The following is a 25,208-nucleotide window of genomic DNA, read 5'->3' as shown; positions in this document are numbered from 1 at the left end:
CGGCTGGTGCTGTTTGTGGTCTCGAGTGGGGTTCCGACTCGCAACGAGTGATACCGAGTCGCAACCGTGTGTGTAACTGGTTTTCCTGATTTTATGCAGATCGGTTACAATCACATAATAGTTTCCAATTATACTCAACTCAATTAACAGATTTCTAACAATTCGTTTAGCATGATATCGATCAAACAAGGTATTTTTATCAAGAACTCTCATGAACCCTAACAATCATATGAACAATTCTTAAAAATTCACATGAACATATATCATAACATTTAATCCGAATCGTCTAGCACATCGACTGATTACAAGCATTCCGATTACCATTTAACTTATATCGTACCATCCGATTTCTTGTGACCCTTGACTATACACATGAGCCGATTAACATCATGCAAAACACATATATCCGATTTCATGAGCAAGCCAATTACATGAACATTATCTATCATCGACCCAAACTAATAATATCATACACAACAAGTTTCGGTATCAAGCAATCATCAACATACAAATCATAACACACAATCAATCAATACATAATCACTAACCGGATTGGAGAAGAAACAAGAGTGATCCGAATAGAATTCTTGTGCCGTCGGGTTCCAAGTAAACCGAGAGAGAGAGGTAGAGAGCAATAGGGTTTGTGTGTGTTATGAAAGTTGTAACAACAATAAACAAAACCCTTAAACTTGGTTTTGTGTTGCGAGTGGGAGAATGGGCCGAGCCCAACTCGGTTACCTAGTGGGGTCCGATTTCAAAGTGTGGCCCAAATGGGCTTGTGTGGCCGGTTTGTGATCTCGAGTCCCTTACATGGACCGAGTGGGTTTGCAAACAATAGTAAAGCCCAATTGATTTATGGATCGGGTGTAGTGTTGTGTGATCTAATAACGCAACATTTAAACATTTAACCGTAACATTCATTTAATCAAATAAGGTTCACATAAACACATATCGTTACACAAAGCAAATCTAAAGTTCGAGTTGTCACAGTTAGTCCAATGTAAACGACCACTATCGAGTTGTGTTTGATGGAAATAATTAGAATGTTGATAAGAAAGTAGGAGGCGTGATTTAGATGCGAAATGCCTCCCAACAGGTCGGTTGGGTAATTAATTTCGAACTAAAAAAGTGATTTAAAAGCTTGAGGATTCGGGTTCGGATCAAGGTTTTGAAACCTACAAATGTGGGGGAAGGTTCTAAAAATGATAAACTAGAAGTTGGGTGAAGTTTGTTGCAAAAACTACGAAATTTTGGCTAGGTTCTACACATGGGTAAAAACTGCTAGTTCTGAAAACATGCTGGAAACAGGTCCTCTTCGCGCCAAGCGAAGGACAAGAGTGCTCCGTGTCGTGACGCGACGGAGCCCTGTTTCCACAAACTTGTTTTTCATTGTTGTTTTAAATAACGTTGACCATTTAACTTAAACACTAATGAGTTTTAACGTTTATGATAGGTTTTCTCTAATATGGGAACTGGACATAAGGACGACCAAGCACGTGAAGAACCGAACACTCTTAAACTTCCATTTCCGTGGAAGCATACTTTCGGAAAGTTTAAGCATGAATATGCGAGACAAAGTTTGTGTATAAAACCTTATTATTTTCGTCTGTAAATTATCGTGTAATAACACTTCATGTCGGTTCGTCTGGGATATCAGTCATCCCAGACATGTTTGATATCCTAAAAAAAATATGGGACCTAAATATCCGAAACTTTAAAATATTATTGTATTCGGGTTAGAGTGTTACAATTTTGAAGATACTCTTCACAGCTAACTTACTAGAAGAAGCACCAACACCAACCGAACCTTGAGCACTCGAACTAGCCATTTGAAACGTATACAATTTTGTTTTTTTATTTATTTTGTAAGTGGTATTTTTGCTAGAAATGTTGTGGGACTAAACCAATACACCAAACTAGTATTTATACATGTTGTGTGGGTAAACAAAACACCCTAAACCGGTCCATAATGGCTACATAACGGTCCCATGGCTGTTTTTTTAATTCCAACGGCTATATGGGGGTTGAGGAGTTTAATAGGACCAGTTAACCGGTTAAAAAACCGGTTATACACATAATAAATCCAAACCGGTTATTCCTATATCGGTTATCAACTAGTTCCGGTTAATAATCGGTGAGGGTTAAAAAGCCGTTTTTTAAACACCTCTACAGCAGACGAGTGGTGATCCTCGTTGAGGTTCGTATGGTTATTGGCGATGACAAGGCGAAGGTCTAGGAGGAGAAGGCATTTGTGCGCAATCTTTTAATAGATATTTAGAATTTGAATTTCGTATGAGTTGTGATAAGTTGAGATCTAGGGAATATTGTTTAGCAAACTTTTGAATCTTTTTAAATTAATACTCGATGAAAGCTTTTGATTGGAATCGGTTGTTTATTCCATGTGTTCTTGATTGCCATTTGTTTGTGTTTTCGCAAGCATCAGCTAAACTACTCCTAAGCTAATATGTGATTTGTAGAAGTGTACCAACTTTTTAATACATAACCAAATAACCAGCGTCTTTAATAAACAACTAACTAAATGTAACTAGTCAATAATATTCGCTCTAAACAATACACAAGCGGACCTACCTTATAAAGAAGGGGAGCGGTGAAAAAAGAAGTGTTATTTTAGGTAAAAGTCCGATAGCCCTCATTAAAGGTTTAGTTAAGCCCTCCGATTGACCGTTAAGCCCCCACTACCCCTCATAAAAAAAATCGGAGTCCGCTAGTGAACAATGGATGTTCAATACATAATTGTTCTCTGAAAATACAATATAAGATAATGATTTTCTCATATTTGCACGGTTTATTTATTATGAATAGTCTTTAATATACAAGAAAAAGAAGAGAACAAAATGCTACAGTGCAGATGCTATTCAAAGCATATAAAAAGGTATTCTTGGTGGATTATTATTCTCTCTCAAGAAATGGATAATTTCCAGAATATATGGTAACGTTGATAATTCAAAGGGCAAAATGTTCCACATTTAATACTAGACCTCTTTCAAACTCTACATATGGATATGCAATTGGTTGGTCATCACCTTCTACACTCCATCTGCAACAATATAAACACAGTTAAAAACACCAATACTACCCAGGTTTTATACTCCAAAAATTGTACTTTCATCTATTAGAGAATCATAAGATACATTATAACTATCACCTGAAATTTTGTACAAGATGGTGAAGGAAAAATGCAACCTCTACCCGAGCTAGTTCCGACCCAGGACAACATCTGGATCCCCCACCAAATGGTGTAAATTTCTTGCTTGTTTGATCTTGCCTCTGTGTCTACACATGTAAAACAATGTTCTAAAAAGAACGCCCCTATATATACACATATATTTATTATAGAATAGATTAAAGGATATAATAGTAGTTAATACTTAATATATTGAATTACCTCCCATCTCCAAGGATGAAATTCCAGGGGACTTGAATGGATAGATGGGTCCAAATGAACTGTACTTAGAATTGGTAGGACCTTCCAACCTGCTGGTATCAAATAATCTGGCAATAAAATACAAAAAATATTTATGTTTCAGCATTTGAATAAAAATAATTATATTAAATAACTAATATTAAAAAGACCCACAAAATAATCAATAATAATTGTAGCTTATAAAATACATAAAGTGGCTCATGCATGCATGAATCATTGTTATGAAAGAACCTTTTTTGACCTTCATGGTCTTAATATTATATATGTTTTTATTGATTTATGAGGCAGGCAAATCATATACCCTATTCACATTCTTTATTTAGAGTTCATAGTATATTCTGAGCAAGTCTTAAGCATGTGAACAAAAGAATATTGATTAAAATAGATAATATCTATGTCATTAAAGAGGACACATTTTAAAACAAATATACTTAAAAATTTGTTTAATGTTAAAAATAGATTAAATATAAAATAAATTTAATTATGGATATTTAAAACTAATATTTCTTATATAAAAATAAAGTTCAAGTTTATCTAATTTGTAGTATTGATTAATTAAGGTATGGTTGAATGAAGTTGTTTCCTGATAAAAAAAATAAAAAATAAAAAAAATTAAGGTATGAAAAACATACTATAATTACCTTTAAATTTGATATCTTTCAGAGCCTTTCTATGCACAAACTTGACAATGTTCCCATATCTAAGTGCCTCATTGATGACCTATTTGACAAAAGTAAAGTGAGTACTAGGTTACTGACATAATTTTTAAACTAATTTTTGTTGCTTAGTTAATTATATTCTGAAAATGAAAAAAAAAAAAAACAACTATTTTTTATATAAAACACAAATGGAATATCAGCAAATTTAACTTATATCAAGAATATTTTGAAAAAAGAGAGATTGATGTTGGATATTTTACTTTTCTTGAAATAAATTAAACTTATAATTGAATTTACATTTTGTGTAAATGCCATCATTTTGTAGTCTTCCCAGTTCAAAGACTCGTCTTTGTTCTTTTTGCTTCTTATGCTTGCATGCTCTACCTATCAATAACACACACATAATGACTCAAGTTTAGTATATATTTAAAAAAAACTATAACTCTGACTTTACAAAAGTCAAACAAACTACATTTAACTTTAAAGTGACATGAACTTTCCAAGCTTCAGAAACAAAACTATAGTGTGAAAGATCACAAGGTGTAAACCAAAATTGCAAGTCCAAAATCAGTGGTTTTGGTTAAAGGAATCCATGTCAAATTCAAAAGTCAACGAGTCTTACTTTGACTTTCAAAAGTGAATGAGATATAATTAAGATAATTATACCTTCAATTGTTCAAATGCAGTTGGGGATTTGGCAAGAAAATGCACCACCATGGCCATTAAGATAGAAGTTGTTTCATAGCCACCCAATAGAGCATCAAGAACAAAGCTAACTTTTTCATCTTCAGATAAGGTATCAACACCTAGGAGTATCTCCAAGAAATCACTCTCCTTTTTTTGAGGATTGATATTCTTATTCTCGCAAATATTATAATTATTATTGAAAATAATATTATTTCTTCTTCTTTCCTTTATAATTTGCTTGACACTTGATGATATTCTGATTCTAGCCTGTAAAGTTGACACCAACACAAAGTTCATCATCACATGTACATGCCTCTTCTTCCTTTTACAAAACCAAGATGATGATAATAATTATGCAAACAATAATAATTATGTTTTCTAATATATACACACACACACATATATATATATATATTATTGTAATTTATAAATCTACTCAAATTACACAGAAAAAATTTGTACAACTAAAATATTTAGTCAAATGGGCTGGCATTTTGCATTCAAGAGTTCAATGGAAAAATTGGAATGTTTAAAGAATCTTGATAGTTATGTGAAAAATACCATATTATCTTAAAATTTGGAAACATAATTAAACATACCATAATATTAAAATTAGTAAATTGGTTACTAAAAGAAGTTTTTTTTTTTTCTTGAGAAAAGAATGATTATATTTAAAGAAGACTAAGTGAAGTACAAACCTTAACTGCATTTGCATAAGGAGTTCCTGGGATGTAGAGCGGAAAAGAAATTAAACCTCTCATAAAGGTGAGAAAATCTTCGAGGATTCTCACAGTTTGTGGCTCTTCTGGTGTCAACCCAAGAACTTGCTTTACTATTACATTGAAAGTAAACTGAGAAAAAAGAAACAATAAACAAAACTAACTAATCAATCAGTAATTCAGAATAATTAAAAAATTAAAATAATGCTGATTATATATTATTAAAAAAAAAAGAAACAAAATGCAAACCTTTCTAGCTTCTTGACAGAAGATGACTTGTTTCTTGTCTTTCCAAGAATCCAAAATCTGTAGGGTGGTTTTCTCAATGTAGGTAAGAAACTCATGTTTAGATTTGATGGTGGAAACAAGAGAAAGGGCCACATTTCTAAGCCTCTTGTGGGTATCACCCACAACCACTAGCATAGATATCTTCCCAAGAACACCATGGATGGGCTTTGGATAGCTACATTCAAATAACTTGTCTTCATTTTGTAGTATGAAATAGTTGAGTTCTTGATCACATGATACTATTGTGGGTGAGAAGAATAAATGGGATTTAAACACTTTGCCATACCTGAAAATATAAAATAAAATATGGGTTTTCATTTTCAACATATTTCTTGCTATAAATGTGTCTTCTTTCTGATGTATCACTTTTTCATGAACATGAAATCATATGTACAATCCAGAATCTTGCTTTATTTAGCAAGTTTAGAAACTTATCTGAAAATGTTATAAAATGATGTTACCTAGAACAATGTTCTTGAAGAAAAGAGCCAATGTTAGTGGAAGGATGAGGGTTGAGAAAGGCTAGGGTTTCCCCAAGAAGAGGCAGGTATCCAAAAGACCCTCTAGGAAGAGCACCAAGTTTTTTATTTTTCAAGAACAACAAAGGCAAGAAATGGTTCAAGATTAAACCAAGTACAAATCCCACAAAAATTACCATTAGAAAAACTCCCATTTTTATGAGACCAAGGGACTAAAACTGGACTTGTGTCTCTGTTGGATTCTTGATGGTTGTGTGTATATATAGAGGGAGTATGATGCACGCACTGAAGGTGTATATTTGTGCGTTTTTGTAGGGTTTAGCAAAGAACTAAAAGTAAAAAAGGAACAGGCTTTTTTGGGGGTACAGTCGGTGAAAATTTGACTTTAATCACAGGCATAGGAAAAGAAATAAACATAGCTAAGCTAGCTAAGGATCTAGACAAACACTCTAGGGGTTAGGTTTGACAAATATACGTACTAGTGTCCTCATGAATAGGGGTTAGGTTTGACATATCTACGTACTAGTGTCCTCATGAACAATTTCACTTCGTTACCTTTTATGTTTTGGGTTAGGATGTGATTTTTACATTTTTTTGCTTTGGTAAAGTGAAATATTATTCAAAATATCTTCGGAAAAGTGAAAAATTATTCAAAATATCCCTTAATTAGTTTCTTCGGAAAAGTGAAATTTTATTCAAAATATCCTCTTAATTAGTTAATGTTACGAATAAGCCTAATAGCAAAAAGATGAGAAAAGATATTAGAAGAGAAAGAGATGTTTATTATTAATGATGTGTCATTTACAATAGAATACATGGATTATTTATAGGGGGAATAAAGTTGGAAAACAAGTTGGTTTATATTAGGAGTTGATAATCCAAATATAATTATAACACTCACCTTGATTATCAACTCCATACGCTTGATGTTGCCTCATTAAAAACCTTGTCAGTAAAACCCAGTGGGACAAAACCTTGGCCAAGGGAAAAAGAGTGCAGCGCGTATTATCTCCCCCTAATGATGATCACTTAAGCTCCTTGAGTCGACACATTCCAATCCCATGAACTAACTTCTGGAATGTTGAGGTCGGAAGTGATTTAGTGAACAAGTCTGCCAAATTTTCGCTGGAACGAAATATTTGGCCAATAGTATCTCCATTCTTTTGTAGATCATGTGTAAAAACAAACTTTGGCAAAATGTGATTTGTTCTGTCACCTTTGATGTATCATTCCTTAAGTTGAGCAATGCATGCTGCGTTGTCTTCATGTAAGATTGTCGGTCCCTCATCTCCCGAAGAAGTACCACAAGATCCATGAATGTGTTGTATTACAGTCCTTAACCAAATGCATTCTCGACTAGCTTCATGTATCGCCAATATTTCTGCATGATTAGATGATGTGGCTGTGATTGTCTGCTTTATCGAACGCCATGAAATTGCAGTATCTCCACTTGTAAATAAATATCCAGTTTGAGATCGCCTAGTGTAAGGATCAGACAAATACCCTGCATCTGCAAAACCAACCAAACTTGTTTTCGATTGATTTGTAAAATATAAACTCATATTTTTTGTACCTTGAAGGTATCTAAATATTTATTTTACCCTATTGCAATGTCTCTTTGTTGGGTATGAACTATACATTCCCAATAAATTTAAAGAAAATGATATATCGGGTCGTGTATGGCTAACAAGAAACATTAGTGCACCAATTGCACGGGTCCAAAAGCTTCCCGTTTATTGAGGGAATTCAATTCTGCATCTATCGCGTCTTTCCATTTTGGCCAATCATTTCTTTGTTTACATCCGTCAACTGATTTTGGTTCTTGATCCTCATTTTTTTCCATTACTTCTAGCGCTACATTATATGAAAAACTATCATCGACGTCGATTTCGCTTTGGTTCCATACATTTCTAGACATGATATAATTAATTGAGATCTCTTCGTTTTCAGGTACCTGAGGTTCTAGAACCATCATGTCTAGTGTCTCTTCTGGAGACTCCTTTCCTTGCGTTATTGTTACCTCGACTTGACCATCTACATTATTTGCTCCTTTTTTCTTTTGGGGATTTTTATCTTTAGAATCGATTGGTCTACCACGTTTTAGGCGTGCATTATTCTCTCTCTTCATGCATTACTTATATTACTTAACTAGGTATGTTGCAAAAGTTCATCGTACGAGTATTCAATTAATACCTAAAATTTTTTACTCAGGTCCTAATGACAAAAAATTTTTTAGATGGAATTTCTTCTTTTGTTGACCGGAAAAAGTCAGACATTCCATACCATACCATATTTATCCTATCATTCATTTTGTTAGTTCGTATGTCGTATTCAATCTACCAGTTCATACTTATCGTTCATGAGTTAAACATTTTACTAACCTCGCTTTTATTGCATAAATCATCGATACGCAACCTGGATTGGCCCACTCCTTCATGAGTTCAAGCCAGAACTGAATTGACCTTGTCCATCCATGTGATGAGCTTCCGCTCGTGCATATCCTTTTCTAACTCTACTAGCTTTACACACCAAGAGTTCTACCATTCTTATCTATAAAATGAAGGATTAACACATTTCATTCACATTCCTTCAAGTATGACGTTTATCAAATCATCTTGTTTACATACTAGCAATTTCTAGATTCCTTTAAAACATTAGTTCGTTAGACCCATTCATAATGGGTCAATACATGACCATTCTTTAACATATTATTTTACTTTATTCGACTCGTTCATAACGGTTCAATACATAACCATTTAAAACATACCATTTCCACTCGGTTCTTCATTGTATTCGGTGTTAATTCACCTATGTTCTTTCGCAAATCCCTTATTAATGGGTATCCTACATTACGCATTGCATTCATTAGGTATTACTTTCAAAATTTGTAAATAATTATTACCGACTTATGCAGTTTGACTTTTCTAGGTCAAACTGCCATTTATTATTTATTTTTACATATTTTGGGGTATGTATTGTACTTACCTCCGAACCAAACATGCTTACAAAAACATCATCCCATTGTTTTAGCATTTCTTGCAAGACCTTACTTTCCCATCCATACTTAAGCCATGCATCTGGGTCGTAGCTTGTTGTTCGCCCCAACTCTCATGAGTTGATTTCTAATACTCTTTCTTTCGATAAAAATATGTTTGCGTGCGAATTACGATCATTCTCTTGTTATACTATTGCCATTTACTTTATACTTACTCGTATGACCCGTTTGACTCCATCATGGTCAGACTGTCAACACATTCTTATGTAGGTTAATTTCATTCTTTTTATGTTTTAAATCCGTCTCGCGGATTCAAATATATCATTCATACTTTTCATTCTTTTTATGTTTTGAATTCGTCTCGCGGATTCAAACGTATTATTCATACTCTTCATTCTTTTTATGTTTTGAATCCGTCTCGCGGATTCAAACGTATCATTCATACTTTTCATTCTTTTTATGTTTTGAATCCATCTCGCTGATTCAAACGTATCATTCATACTTTTCATTCTTTTTATGTTTTGAATCCCTCTCGCGGATTCAAACGTATCATCCATACTTTTTCACTCTTTTTATGTTTTGAATCCGTCTCGCGGATTCAAACGTATCATTCATACTTTTCATTCTTTATATGTTTTGAATCCGTCTCATGAATTCAAACCTTTCTTTCTTACTTGGTTGGTCCGTAGTAACCGGAAGGGTAAATACCGTTAACCGACTTGTCGGCGAGAGTATTTTACCTATTAGGCCAAAGCATGCTCCTCAAATTCAAAAGACTTTTCAACCACTTTGGTTAGTCAAAGTTCGGTTTTGGAACCATCCAAATTTTGATCAAACATGTGTTTCTATTATTTATTTATACGATGCAATCTTTCAAACTCGAGTTTACTTTCGATTTCTCTTTTCACACACAAAACATATCGAACCTTTTCCATACATTTATATATATGCATGATTTCATATAATTTAAATTCATATTCCTTGTAACGACGAGTGTAGACATATCATTAAGATTGGAGTGATTTCCTTACCTTGACGATTAACTCCACTCCCCTTTTCTTAAAAAAAAAACGACATCACCAACGAGTTAGGGGTGATTCCCTTACCTAGATGATCGTTACCAAAACGCCTCTTCAAAATATCTTATTATGCAAACTCGATCATATTTTATACCCAAATTGTTTATCATTATTCAAAATACCCACTCATATCGATTTCAAAATACATTGTTTTATCAAACGTACTTCTTATTCTACAATCTATTTTCACTCAACTCATATACACGAGATTCTTAATCATGTCTTAAAACGTTTTATTACTCGAACTCCAAAACCTTACGAAATGCTACCTATCAATTAAATCGGTCCAACGAAACTCTTGCCCATGAACTTCATATTCGACTTAATCACTAAAACTTGCTCACATTATATCGTCATACTAGAGACTTCCATTCTTAATTGAAACCAAACCAACCTTTCTCAATTACTTATAGGATCTTATAGATATTATGAGATCGTTTTACCAAAGAATATTTCCAACATCAACGAACCATTTGTCAAAACCCTTTAAAATGAACACTAAGACCTTTGATAAATCCTTTTTCCAAGGATCAACGTATTCACAAAAACTCCAAAATTTCTTGTTTTGATGAAACGAACTTACTTTTTCGAAGACCTTTTCCTACACCTATTTTCCAAAACACGTGGGCAAGAAGACTTCATGGGGACCGACCATCTTCGGATTTCGTAAACTCTTTTAAAACAAAGGTAGCATTTCCATTCATTACAAAATACGATATGCATGACCAATAAGTACTTTATATCCTCTTACATATGCAAACTATATTCTACCTTTTAAACCAAGCTCAATCTAAATTTGATTCAATAAACTCAACGTTTCGTTTAAACAACTATACATGCATATCATCATACACGTTTTTGTCGCTTCATCGCGACAATTTCACTTATATCGTTCGTATTTACATGCTCAACCTTTTGAGCACTCTTACATACGTAACTTTGTTATGTTTCAATTAATACTATATACGTAATCATTAGTATTTGTACTCACACTCTCACTCATATTCATAACAACGCATTTTATGCTTATACTTAAAATCGTATTCATACTTGTACTCATGCGTTTTAGGCTTATAATTATATTTATACGTTTCATGCTTACACGTATACTCATACTACTCGTACGTTTGATACCCATACTTACGTGTATATTCATACTTAAACTTATACTTATGCTCATAATTTTGCTTATACTCATGATTCATACATTCGTACCTATACGCGAGCGTTCCGAGGGATTCGCTTGCGTGGGTCCCATACATACTTAAGCATGGAATTGCTTACATACTATATTCTTATACGTACACATTCTTATTCTTTTTATGTATACCCTGATTCATACACAACTAGTACAAGCTATGCAGATCATGCGACGATCAAAATAATCGCGGGTGCACACGGAATTATAGTGATAGGCGTATGAGAACCATAGAGTGTACTACAGTGTATGGTAAGACACGGAACGTAACCTGACACCGAATACGAGACAGACGTGACATGGTCAAAACATGGTGGATACGCCGCTGGTACTTCCTATATATAAGTGTTTCACCATGTTACCAAACCGTCGTAAAACGTGCCATGAGAAATTCAGTGTTTTGCAGACCCTTTGACCTAATACAAACTTTAAATAACTCACAAATGCATTATATCCGATTATCCATGACGAGACTTCATCTTTAACATGCTACTTTCGTCTATCTAATACTTATATCATTCATATATTTGCATTCATTTAGTGTCAATTGTTCACCCCATACTCCTATTATTCTCCATTATCCTTTCTTCCATATGAACCCCGTTCGCAATCAAGCTTGTTTAAACATTCAAATCCTAACTTATCTTATTACCTTTAAAACCGTCTTCCTATTCTTTATTCTTATGTAAATGTACTTAGTATACCTTTAACGCGTTATTCAAAGTACCAAAACTTTTCGTTACTCTCAATAAACAATTTTTACGAAAATGAGATTTTTATACTATCCTTTAAACTCCCCATGCAAACTACCACACTTTTCATCAAAATACTAAACGCATTATACGAAAGTTATACTTCTTGGATATCATATTTTAAAGATACCTCTTCATTCTGGGACATTCAAACTTATTTAAACTCCTTTGCCTATGCGCACGCATACACGTTTTACCTATGCTTAAACGCCTCAACTCATTTTAGTCAAACAAATTCCTATCCTATCGTTCTTCAAAATTTCGTACTTTTCTAAACGTTTCAAAACTCCCAAGTCTCGATTCTTTTAGCCAAAATGCTTTTTCTCCAAGGTCTTCCTCTTGAATGAATTTCGGGACGAAATTTCCTAAAGGAGGGGAGACTGTAACGCCCTGCTTTTTCATACTTTCCATAATTAGAAAGCTCGCCTTGTAATGCTATTTTTGGAAATCTTGTATTATTGTAGTCGTCTTTTCGTTGTAAAATCCGAGACTTGGATCATAAATAAAATTCGTATTTCTTTAAATTCACCATCTACATATTCATACATGTTCATACGTTCGAATTCATTGTACATTGAATCCTTATTTGTAATTCATACTTATACGATACTTATTCACGATGCACGTCCATGCTTGTCCTTAAATTGTTGATACCTAAAAACCCCTAATAATATGCTTATTTATACAACGGTTAATCATCTAATATGTGACATATACTTGTCACTTACAAACATGTTACATACTAGTACATTTCACTTTTTACCTAGTTAAATCATGTTTTATTTCATATTTCACCTTGTTACAAGTTAGGGGAAACATTGTTGCATATTATTACACAACTTAATTAACAAAATTACTCATTATAATGTTTCAAAAAAATAAAAAATAAATAAAGAAATATGGCAGCCCCAATTCAGCAAAATTCAGCCCCATATAGTTGGGTTTTGTGGGCTAGTTTCAAGGTGTAACCCCTTCTAAACACTTCCAAAGCCCAACCCATTGAAACCCTAATCCTCCCCCCTATAAATACCACTTATAACCAGCCTCCCTACCACTTTTGCAACACTAAAAACTCTCAAAACATCCTCCAAACCGTAGCTGAAAGCAAGGGTTCGAGCAGATTGACCCCCCTTCACGAAAATGAGCATAACTCACTCAATTCTTATCCGATTCACTCGATTCTTTTTCCTACTACTTTGTATTGACCTTATCTACGTTTCCATGGGATTTTTCACAGCAAATAAGTCCCTGGAACTCCGGCATAAAGGCTAGAATGTCCACTGATTGTTTTTGTTTTCATGAAATCCTTTTATTTCTTACCAAACTTGAGTCTATCTCATCTCAAACCTATGTCCTAATGCTTACAACACTTTAGTGGTTGGTTACGCTCAAAAACAAGGTTGAGACACTTAAAAATCAGAGGATTAAACCTCATAAACTTGGTGTTTTGTTTAGGGTTTTTAACCCACAAGTCATGACAAACTTTGTCTCTGATACATGAGTGATTGTGGAACAACTTGGGTTGTCCAAACATACAATCCTCACATGATTTGATGATTTCTCTTAGTTAGTGTGTATATTTCTTATTCTTTATTGTATGTTCATGACCCTCCTTGGTTGTTTTTTTACATCAAGTGTAGTGGTGAACACATAGAGGTGCCTAAATGGAAGACTTGATCTTCCTACCTCCTACATGATTTCTATGACATTTAGAGGTACCAAAATGAAGATTTTAATCTTCTACCTCATGCTTGAACTATTGGACATATATTATATAACCTAAACATATTATTCGAATAATCGAATCTTTGATGATGAACTAGTGTTCATATGTCGGGGTACTAGATTACATCATCCTAGACTATGATAACTTGTCACGATTCTAATGGAACCTTGTTCCATGAAAACATCTAAACTCCTTCGAGTTTCCTAGTGTCAAGAACAAGCATCATATGTATTAAATGATTATTTTCCTTGTTATTCTCATATCTTATTTTTATGTTGTTTTAAACACCGAATCTCGACTCTAAACATATTTGAACTTTAACCCTTATACATTCGGACTCTAAATCTCTACTCGTCAACAATTGGATAATCGGAAAGCATATGCAAGCCTTGTGAGTATACTTGACCCCTTTTTCGTTTACCACTTTTTGGGGTGTAACATGTTATTTATAAACTTACACACAAACTTTATCATAATACATGAACATTCCTATTACACACATGCTTATTTGATTACTTGATACTTTAAACTTGAGTGATACTTATGTGTTGAACTTATCATTAACTTCGTACGAGCCTAACCGTGACATATGTAGCGCTATAGGATTAATGACCCGCTCGTAAACTTGTGGTTATGTCATGAGCATCTTCCGTTTCATTATTGGTTTGATATGTTAGACACATGCCAAATTTATTGTTTATCTTGAATCGAATGCTTGCTATGAGGAATTGTTTAAAATTTATCTTTTGTTATGTACGTATCAAACTAGTATACTCGCCTTTGCTTTTGCATTGAATTGTATTTTAAACATGTTACAGGTTGATGATGACGATGCTATGAAAAGAAGTAGCATTGATGCCTAGATACACATATAGACGTTTAGGTTTAATATGTTGTACCAATTTGCTTATGTTGTTATGTACTTCTTTGAACTTGTTGTATTTGAATTTCTTGTAATGTTGACAATTTACTTTATGAAATGAAATCGGTTTATTAAATATTGTCACAAATAGCGTTATGATGTCTCTAGCAATCTTCACACTTCGTCTCATCCCGATGTTTCCGCCATTGGTTGGGGTGTGACACATGGTCTCATGAATGTCATATGCTTCTTGCGTACTGGCTAGGTGCACAATCCACTTACTAGTTTCATGCCTTCATTTAATCATCACCTTATGTCCGAAGAAGTGGGTTTCAGTTCGTGCAACATCTTTAAAACCTTACCAAGACAATATCATTGTCTTTTGTTTAATATTTACCCTTCCCAAGGAAATTCTTCCTTTCTCCTTTAACACCTGTATCCATATAAATATTAATATTGTGTACCTATGGTCCATCCGTCCAATACATGCTTTGGTATTTATCCCAGACCGTATCCTCGAATCATCCTCTTCAAATACTTAAGCGTACCATGCATATACAATACCGTTAGCTTCTTTATATGAATACATAAGTACACGCTTTCATTCAATTTCTACCTTTGGATCTTGATCGAGTCTTGGATTGTACGGGTTCCTTGTCACAAGAGCACACGGGTTTGAGTTCAAGTACTTACTTCCTCGTACTTGATTCTCTCAAACCAGGGCTTCGATACCAACTTGTAACACCCTATCATGTTTGACCATAAATACGCAGCAGAATACGAACCAAAAAAATTCTTTCACAACAATGCTCTAACATTTTTGAAAATCATTTAAAACGACTCTTATTAAAAAAGGACATCATTATTAATTAATTAACGTATCGAGAACAACATGCAAATACAAGCTGTGTGACCACTCTTCCCGTACAATCCTTGATCTTTGACTCGATCTACACCCGCTTATCCTTGTTTGTGCTAGAGAAAATCTGTGAGGATCCTACGGTCATCATATACAAAAACCATTAGTAGTTAAAGACCGTATAGTATTCTATCAACATAAACTTTAATTCATTCGATTATCCTCTTGAATTCACCCGTTCCGAGTTCGACTTCAATTCCTCATGTACCCAACGTTCTCATACATGCATCACATTTCTTTCTCAACGGAACACGATAAGTGATCCAATATCTTTATATAATATAAATGCACATTATCGCGTAATAACATGTCATTGATGTACATTCATTCAACTATAGCTCTCGTGTATACAATTTCCTAAATCATTATCATGCAATCAATCTATTCATATATCACATGTATATGTTTACGTTACTTACATCCACTACGATTTTTTATCCACAACACGCATACAAGTCTTAATTGACTTACTTACGTTCGTTTATCACACTTAATCATACTCACATCTATCTACTTATAACAATCATGTGAGCGAGTTCAATATTTTCATGTGTATAATACGTACTAACGCATTGATCAACAAGATTCAAATCACACATGTACATACGTATTACATATCCATTGCGAGCCCGAAAATCGTTATTTGTGCTTGTATGTCATAGTTAAACTTTTTACGATCCTTGAGTAGATTATACTACTTTCCAGAAGTTTATCGGGGCCTTTACATAAGCCTTAGGGGATATGAAAGCTCGGAATGCAACAAAATACTAAAACCAACATTTTACATCTGGCCTCCACCGTAAGCTACGGTGGCACTGAAATGGCCACGGTAGCTTAAAACTGTCTTACGGTGGAAATTGTACAACCATCACCTACCGTAAGCTACGGTAGATCCCAGTACCACCTAGCTGAGTTTCATCATTTGCAGCTCCTTTGACCCATTTCGAATATTTTTCGATTAAGTCGGGCCCGAGACGTCCAAACACGAATTTAGCTAATATCTTAACTGATTTTCCTTTTATCTAAACATTCTCCTAACATTACCACATCCCCATGCCCTCCGTCTTAAAATCTTTCGATTAAAAGTTATGACCCATTTACCCCTATATTGAGGTTTTACCAGTCTAACATCATACCAACCATTTGAACAAATCTTACCTTAGCATTTCTCATTTATTTGTACGTTCCACCTTGATTTAAAATATTCAAATATATATGTATATATATATATATATTAATGTAACTAAATACGAAGTGATTCTGGAAATCACTTACCTTAGATGTCTGCATTCGTATCCGTTTCATTGCTTCCTTTTTACCCTTTTAGCCTTCCATGCTTCCATCAATCTTGACACGATCCCTATACTTTCATGTCATCGCATTCACATTCTTGTTAGTATACATGATTGTATATATTAACGATCATATCAAATTCATATTCCACATTTGACCTTCATTAGTCAAATCGAACAAACATAAGGCATATTCTCACGATCGTATCTTTTCAACTCATATAATTCCTCACGTCATCGCATATAACACACATTGATATACACGTACCATATGACTTTCTATAATCTTATAATTTTGACAAGTCTAACCATGCTTCTTATGGCAGTTGACTTTCAGAAGTCAACGGTATATCATATGAACTTTCGACTTAACCTCATACATCTGTGTTATCATATTAGGCTATACCAGTGACACTAAATACATTTCATACTCATGATGCAATATGCTTACAACCTCATGATCACCAAGTTACATCATACACATGTGTAACCAAATCAATACAAACTAGTGCTCTCATGATCCTACAAATGTCAACCACATTTAAAGCTAGTAATTTAACATAATCTCCACATCATTCTTTACTAGTAAGCTCATATGCTCTACCTTTAGCACACATTTACTTCTTAACCGCACATTAGGAAATTAATAGAACATATGGCGAGCATCACCCATTCAAGCACAATGTACAAGCCCCTAATGCATAATCTTGACCAAAACATACATTCAACCCGAATTCTTGTACGAGTTCCATCTAAAGCACATTTTCAATTTAGTTTACTTCTAATTACATCATTGTCATATTTCATTCATTCATGTCAAGCCATTTCATAAAATCTCACATCCTAACTTCACTTAGACATTTTATCATACACTTGCTGTACGTACCAGTAACAAAGCATAGCGTACAAGTATTCTAAGCATCATCTTACCATTCCATATCATGGATCATCGAATCAACTAAATTCACATAACCTTCATTCTATATCAATTTCATTTAACATTTACTCTACTACACACAATTCATACTTCAACATTACACCAAATTTCACCTTCATGATCATCAAGTTTCATCATAATTTTACATCAAGTGGGTTTTACTTCAAATCAATCAAATGAACAAAATTAAACATAATTCATCTTCTATATGATGATTCTAACCAATATTCATGCCTGATTTCATACTAATTCACGGATTACTCATACACCCACTTCACAAGATCACTAAATCAAGAATTAAAACTTACCACATGTTTGTTAAGTTGAGATGATGAGAAATTCTCACTCATGCAAGGCATCACTACTCAATTTTGATCTTGATTTGGATGATTTTGTAAATGATTGAACTTGAGAGAGTTCTTCCTCTCTCTCTCCTTCCATATCCATCGATACACACCCATACATACACTTATAAAATGCATAATTTTATATGTTTTGCCACCTTTCACTTTAGGTCCCTTTACTTTTGAGCTCTTGGTTATTTATAACCAACACCACCATCTCACTTTATATTTAATCCTTATATATTTAACTTAGTTAAATAACTTAGTTAGTACATTTCACACCCCAAACAAGAAAGCATTCTATCAAATTATAAATTCGAGTTTTGGAGCGTTAAACATCACATGATTGAACGGGGCTAGGGTACTACCCTAGAGTGCCCTTCCCCCTCACTCTCTCATCCAAAAGTCATTTATGTTTTTCTTTGAAAATATGCATATTTTAAGTTATGTACTTCTTTTAAAAGATACGACAGTCATTCGGCTAGTATCGGTTCGTTACATTATAAATACGATACTGACAATCGTCATAAACAAAAAAATCACATACATTTGACCTGCTTGATTTTGAACAAAACTTTTACCAAAACATATATAAATAAACATATCACAACGATATATTCAACTATTTATAAAACATTACATTATATTATTACAGTAACGAAAAAGGTAATCTACGTCACTTTGAATGAAAAAGAAACACTAAACGTGAGATAATTTTGATGCATATACGTTTGTGCCTAAATTACTGCGTATTTCTACTTGAAAATAGGCACTTGAAAACAACATACTGAAATTTTATTAAACATAGAATCTTAGATGTTATAAGAGAAAAAACAAAATATGCTCAAAATTAATTACAATAATATTATAGAAATAATCAAAAGTTTGTCCGTTAGTGATCCAAATTTGCCATTAAAAAATATAAAAAAAAATCATTTTTACTATTCATAAGTTACGATTCTCATAAAAAATCATTTGCATTTTTCTTTGATATGTATGGTATATTTAATGTTATGCACTTGTTTTGAACGACGCTAGTGAGATTTCTAGCATGTCACGTCAGACATTCAGTTGGTATCGATTCGTTTTAGTATCGGTACGATACCTATAATTGGGATAACAATCGAAAGAGATGCCCAATAGGATATCGACACGTCTTTTACGTTAATCTAAAACCATTAAAACTGGTACCGGTTTGGAGAATACAAATACCAACAACAATCTTATTCGAGCATAATCGGCACTGGTAGGAGTCAAGGAAACCATAAAAAATACCGATACTCGGATGTTGTTTGGATTTATCCAAATTCTGTTCATCACGCTAATATCAGCAGATGGTGTAACTCATCGTTCATCACTCTCTCCCAAAGGGTACTGACCCACTCACGGTTTCGGATTATCCCCTGATCAATTCAACTAAAGTAATATATTAGGTGATTTTTAAACTACTAGCCTACAATATCAAGCATGTGATTTGAGTCGGTGATTAGTGATGTGAAGACCAATTTTGTAGAGGGAAGAAATATTTTAGATGGGACACTAATTATCAATGAAACTTTCTCAAAGTTGAAGAGGTATGGTCCCAAATCATGAAGTGACAAGTGTTAAGAGAACCACACCACTCCAAGCTGGCGACCTTGCAGCACAAAGGTTTCTAGAAGATTCTAGAAGGTTCTGGAAAGCGACACCTAGTGAGCAAGAAGATGCTCTCAGCAGACAGAAAGGACAACATGTGGCACCAATGGCAAGCCGCAAGCACCAATCGCAAGATCTTTATGAGACAGACCGACAGACAATACAAAAGGACGCTGAGCTAGAGCGAATAACCATGCGTCACGTCACCTCCACTACGTCAGAGGGGACTGAATGGATATTCCTCCTGCCCGGACAACTGACAAACAACGGCTAGCTGGTGATCTCCTTCCCTCGCAATCCTCCGGCTATAAAAAGAAGACTCGAACCCAAGGTTTAGGGATCCGGTTTCTTACTCTCTTACTATATACACACACTTATCCTTAAAAGAATTACTTATTATCACACCGGAGGGTGGTTACAAGGAGAACCCCATCTTCTCCTCCTTGTAGCGAGTCACCGGTGTTGTTCGTTTTACATGATACCTTGAAAGAATCAGTCATTCGTCGAGTGGATAACAGAGGTTGAACCATCCTGTACGAGACGACCTACTAAAGAGTCCAATACTGTATAGTGTTTCATCACAGTTGATTCTAGAAATAAAAATAAAAATAAAAAATATACAATGACTTCTACAAAGCATATAAATAAAAATGACGAACTTTCTAGCTAAAATCATTTGGAAGTGTGTATTGGTACTTGCATTGGATTCGGTTTAACATAGCGCTCATGAAGTAATTAACAAATCTAATCCGACAATGGAACAAAAGAGAGGAGGATTTAGAAGAATATATTGGGGGTGTTTAGGATTCCTTCTTAATAAGGACTTATTAACTTATATAAGTCATAAGTGAGAAGTTAGAAATTCTAACTTCTCAAAAATAACTTCTTAACATAAAAAACCTGCTTAAATAAGTTAATCCAAACACTACAAAAATAATTTATTATCTTTTATAAGTCAATAAGTCATAAGTTACTCCAAACTAAGCTAACCCAAACAGTCAAACACCCCCATTGTTAGAGTAAAGTTCCTGTATAAATAACTTTAAAGTACTAAACGTATGAACGAGAGGAAAAGACAAAAAAACACGGTGGCATTTTTATAAATATTTGCTTGTAGGGTAATTATTAAAAGGCAAATTGGATTTAAATAATATCAACTCACTGTTATTGGCCAATAATAATCCCAACTCATTTAATCATCAATAATAATCCGAACTATTCACTTTTGTTTGTAAAATACTCCCAGTAAAAAAAACACTAACTAGGTTAAAAAATTGTTGATGTGGCTTGCCACGTCACCTGCCACGTCATCAAAATATGCCACGTAGACTGCCACATTAGCTGCCACGTCATCAAAATACGCCACGTGGCAAGCCACATCAGCAATTTTTTAACCTAGTTAGGGGTTTTTTAACTGGGAGTATTTTACAAACAAAAGTGAATAGTTCAGATTATTATTGGTGATTAAATAAGTTGGGATTATTGTTGGCCAATAACAGTGAGTTGGGATTATTTAAATCCAATTTGCCTTATTAAAATTACTCTACAAATGATCCTGTAGAGTAATTTTGATCTTGTAGAGTAATTTTGTAAAATGTTCTTATAGAGTAATTTTGATCAAAAAACTATACCTAACAAAAAAACCCCCAAAAAACTTAACCCCTACCCCCCAAAAACCTAGAAAAAACCTAACCCCCCACCCCTCACTCCCCCCCCACCCCCCAAAAAAAAAAAAAAAAAAACCCTACCCCCCACCCTCTAAAAACCTAACCCCCCTCCACACCCAAACGAAGTTTGATAAACTTGCAGGGTAATATTGATTCACTTGTAAAGTAATTTTGATGCAAAGTAATTTTGATACACATGTAGAGTAATTTTGATAATTACCCTAGAAGAACAAAATTACTTTACAAGAATATTTTACAAAATTACTCTACAAAAGATCAAAATTACTCTACAGGATCATTTGTAGAGTAATTTTGATAGTTACTGATAATTACGAAAATGCCACCGCGTTTTTGTCTTTTCCTTCAGTTCGTACGTTTTGTACATTAAACTTATTTGTATTTGATCTTTTGTCTATATTGTTATTTATTTAAATTATCATCATCCACAACTTCATTAGCACACTATGTTAGCTCTTACATCCTCATTGGCTTCATCTTGGCCATGACCTCCAATGTTTCAAAACTTTTTTTGTCATCGAAGAATATGATGTATAATACACTTGTTATGATTGTAATAATAAAACGAATGTGTCATTAGTTTTGATGCCTAGCAAACCATGGTTTGGTCGATGTAGGATTAAATATATTTATTTTATATTTAATCTAGTAGCCATTATAATCATTTACATTATATGGATCAAAATATTTAACAATCCTATTAAATAATTAGTTGGTAATTGTTGATGGGCCTAATTACCCTTATTAACTAATTAGGGTTTCCTCCTGGGTGCTTATATAAGGAGACTTATGTGGAGGTTAAGGGGTTACTCAGTTACACAATCAGACACCCTATTAGCCATAACATCATAATGTTCGACCTCTCTCTCCTACAACCGATACCCTTTTCGGTTTTCTTAGTCACCATCATTAGATTGCACCCTAAGGAGGAACCAGACCAAACTGACAACTATGTCAAACAACTATTGCTGCATCTACATCTGGATTCTCTGCTGGCCTGTACTGATGCAATCAAAGGTATGTTTTCATGTTTTCCATTATGTCTAAACAGAACTGAACCAACATGTGGTATCAGAGCATATGTTGATTAGTCAGTTCTGTTTTCGTATCCATAATTCTGGAATTGAAACTTGCAAAACGGATTTTTTGTAACTTTGAAACGGTGACAGCCGGTTTCGAGTCATGAAGATCGACTCGAGATCTCTGTTTTCGGGAAAAAGGATTAATTATATGTTCACTCGATTTCAACTGGGTTATGCTTTAACCGAAATCTGTTTAGAAAAACTATTAAAATTCAGGTTTCGGGTTCCAGAATTTATGTTTTATGTTTTTTAGGGTTCATCATGTTCTTAGGAAAATTCGAAAATTCTATTATGTTTTGGAATGTTTTAGGATTAATGAGTGTTTTTTCCATGTTTGATCCAATTTTATCTTTTAAGTTTATTCGAAAACTGTTATTAGATAAACAGTTATAATTTTTTGAAATATGCTGATAAAATTAGATCATCTTAAAATAGGAAATAATATCTCATAATCCCTTAGAATTCGAATTTTCAGTTATGCTTTCACATTCACAGCTGTTAACAGGAAGCTTCGAGATCATCAGATTACGACTCGAGACCATCAGTCTCGACTCGAAATCATCAGGTCATTAAACCTTCACAACTCAAGACCAATAGATCTCGACTCGAGACCATAAGGTCTCGACTCGAAATCATAAGGGCTCAAAAGTCTATAACTCGAGACATAAGGTCTCGACTAGAGACATAAGGTATCGACTCGAGACCATAACGTCATTACTCGAGACCATAAGGTTGCGACTCGAGACTGTGGTTGCGACTCGAGACCTCATCATGACTCGAGATCTCATAAGATATAGTAGTCGAGACCATGGTTCCGACTCGAGACAACAAGGTTGCGACTCGAGACCTCATAACTGACTCGAGATCTCATAACTCAGTCGAAACCTGACTCGAAACCTCATTATTTTAGGCTGTTTAATGTGAACTAAGATTTAGCTCGGGGCTCCGCCCCGAACCCCGTGCGGGGCACGCTGTCCCCCTGCACCCCCCAGCGAACCCACCGCGGAGTTCGATCCGCACTAACGGGTGGTTTGCTATTAAACAATTGGTTTTGTAATCACTTAGTTAATTAATGAGGATCAAATAATGTTTTACAAAACCAAAATGGCTTAACTTGAATGAGTTTTTTGATATATCATTTCTGGCCAAAGCTGACTTGATACATCTACTTATCGTTCAAGTATTACGAAAGCTATGTTAAGTATGCATCATAAGCATGAATGTTTTAATATCTGGCCAAAGCTGATTTAATTCATTCATAGATGGCATACTTAACAAGTGCATAACTAAAGTGATTGTCTCAATTTCTGGCCAAAGCTGATTTGTTACAACCACTTTGCACATATGCTTAAATGATTACACTTCTGGCCAAAGCTGTTTTGTCTTCGTTTAAGTAGAACTTTAAGTAGTCTATTATTTTGATGTTAGTAATAGACGTATCACAACCTCTTCACATAATGATCCTTATATTAATGATCCTCAATTAATTTTTGTGATCATTCTGTCTGCCTTATTCTTAGTACCCATAATTTTTACTCACTATAATTTTCTTCTATAAATCTATATCTCATCCACTCTAATTCCTAAGCCTAAAATGTTTTGCTTTATTTAAAGTTTCTATAAGAATTAACTCTTAAATTAAATACTTGATTATCTCTTAAGACACGATAACCCTATTGCTCTCTTCTGATAAGGCACTACAGAAGAAAAGTAGAGCATGATGATTAGGATAAATCGAACATGATGTCTCTTATGATAATCAAGAACTCTCTAACATAATTGCTATCACTAAAGTTATTCCAGATTAAGTTTTTCCTAAGACTAATCTATAATTGTGGAATAATCACAAGAACTCCTAAGGTGCATGTCTTCATTTAAAATTATAAATTATGAGGTTAAGTGGTATATGTGAATATATTATAATGTACAATACCATGACCCATAAAGTTAAGGGCTTACGCATGGAAATAAGTACATTTTCCAGTACATTACATACTAAGTTTTCATTTGTACAATTTGATGCATTATAAATCAGCTATAACACTCAAAAGTACCAAAGTATAACGAGTATGTTGATAAGCAACATATGTACATAGAAATAAATGTTTGAAACTGGAAAATAAGATGTTATCCACCTTACAACCACTAAAACTTTAAAAGAGGATTGTTTTAAGGTCCATAGACAAATTACAAGTGTTAATTCCACCTCTAAGTTTCTTCAAGGGAAAAATCTCACTGCATAATTATGCCATTAGACTAGGCATAAGCAACCAGACTATCCATTATTCTAAAGAACAATTGGATAAGTTAATTATGTAGTCATTTCCTAATGATATTTAAGTCTGATAATTTTTTTTAATATTCCAATTAACACATGATTAGTTGACTCTAGTTCCATACGTTTCCTTACCAGAATTCGACAAAT

At 34.0% G+C, this 25,208-nt stretch overlaps 1 protein-coding gene across 1 annotated transcript; it reads right to left on the bottom strand.

Moving 5' to 3' along the window:
* Window positions 1-2,757: 2,757 nt before the first annotated feature.
* Window positions 2,758-6,627, bottom strand: LOC110895233 (cytochrome P450 724B1). Its single transcript, XM_022142510.2, has 9 exons — window positions 6,260-6,627; window positions 5,760-6,084; window positions 5,490-5,642; window positions 4,771-5,058; window positions 4,402-4,488; window positions 4,087-4,165; window positions 3,407-3,513; window positions 3,167-3,294; window positions 2,758-3,058 (listed from the first exon to the last, which is right to left on the bottom strand). Exons 1-9 carry the CDS (start codon window positions 6,469-6,471, stop codon window positions 2,965-2,967), a joined length of 1,473 nt encoding a protein of 490 aa, XP_021998202.1. The 5' UTR covers window positions 6,472-6,627; the 3' UTR covers window positions 2,758-2,964.
* Window positions 6,628-25,208: the final 18,581 nt, after the last annotated feature.

This window comes from Helianthus annuus, chromosome 12 (genome assembly GCF_002127325.2).
Source record: "Helianthus annuus cultivar XRQ/B chromosome 12, HanXRQr2.0-SUNRISE, whole genome shotgun sequence".
In the NCBI taxonomy this organism is placed as follows: Eukaryota; Viridiplantae; Streptophyta; class Magnoliopsida; order Asterales; family Asteraceae; genus Helianthus; species Helianthus annuus.
The sequence above is the reverse complement of the archived record's forward strand: the minus strand, read 5'-3'. Positions and strand labels throughout refer to the sequence as shown.

Bases quoted from the DNA above. Each gene is read 5' to 3' on its own strand.
- LOC110895233 (XM_022142510.2), bottom strand. From the start codon at position 6,471: ATGGGAGTTTTTCTAATGGTAATTTTTGTGGGATTTGTACTTGGTTTA. The intron at 4,166-4,401 runs GTAAATTCAATT...TTTGTCAAATAG, and splicing joins TGATGGCATTTACACAAAAT to GTCATCAATGAGGCACTTAG. The intron at 3,295-3,406 runs GTAATTCAATAT...TTACATGTGTAG, and splicing joins TTCATCCTTGGAGATGGGAG to ACACAGAGGCAAGATCAAAC.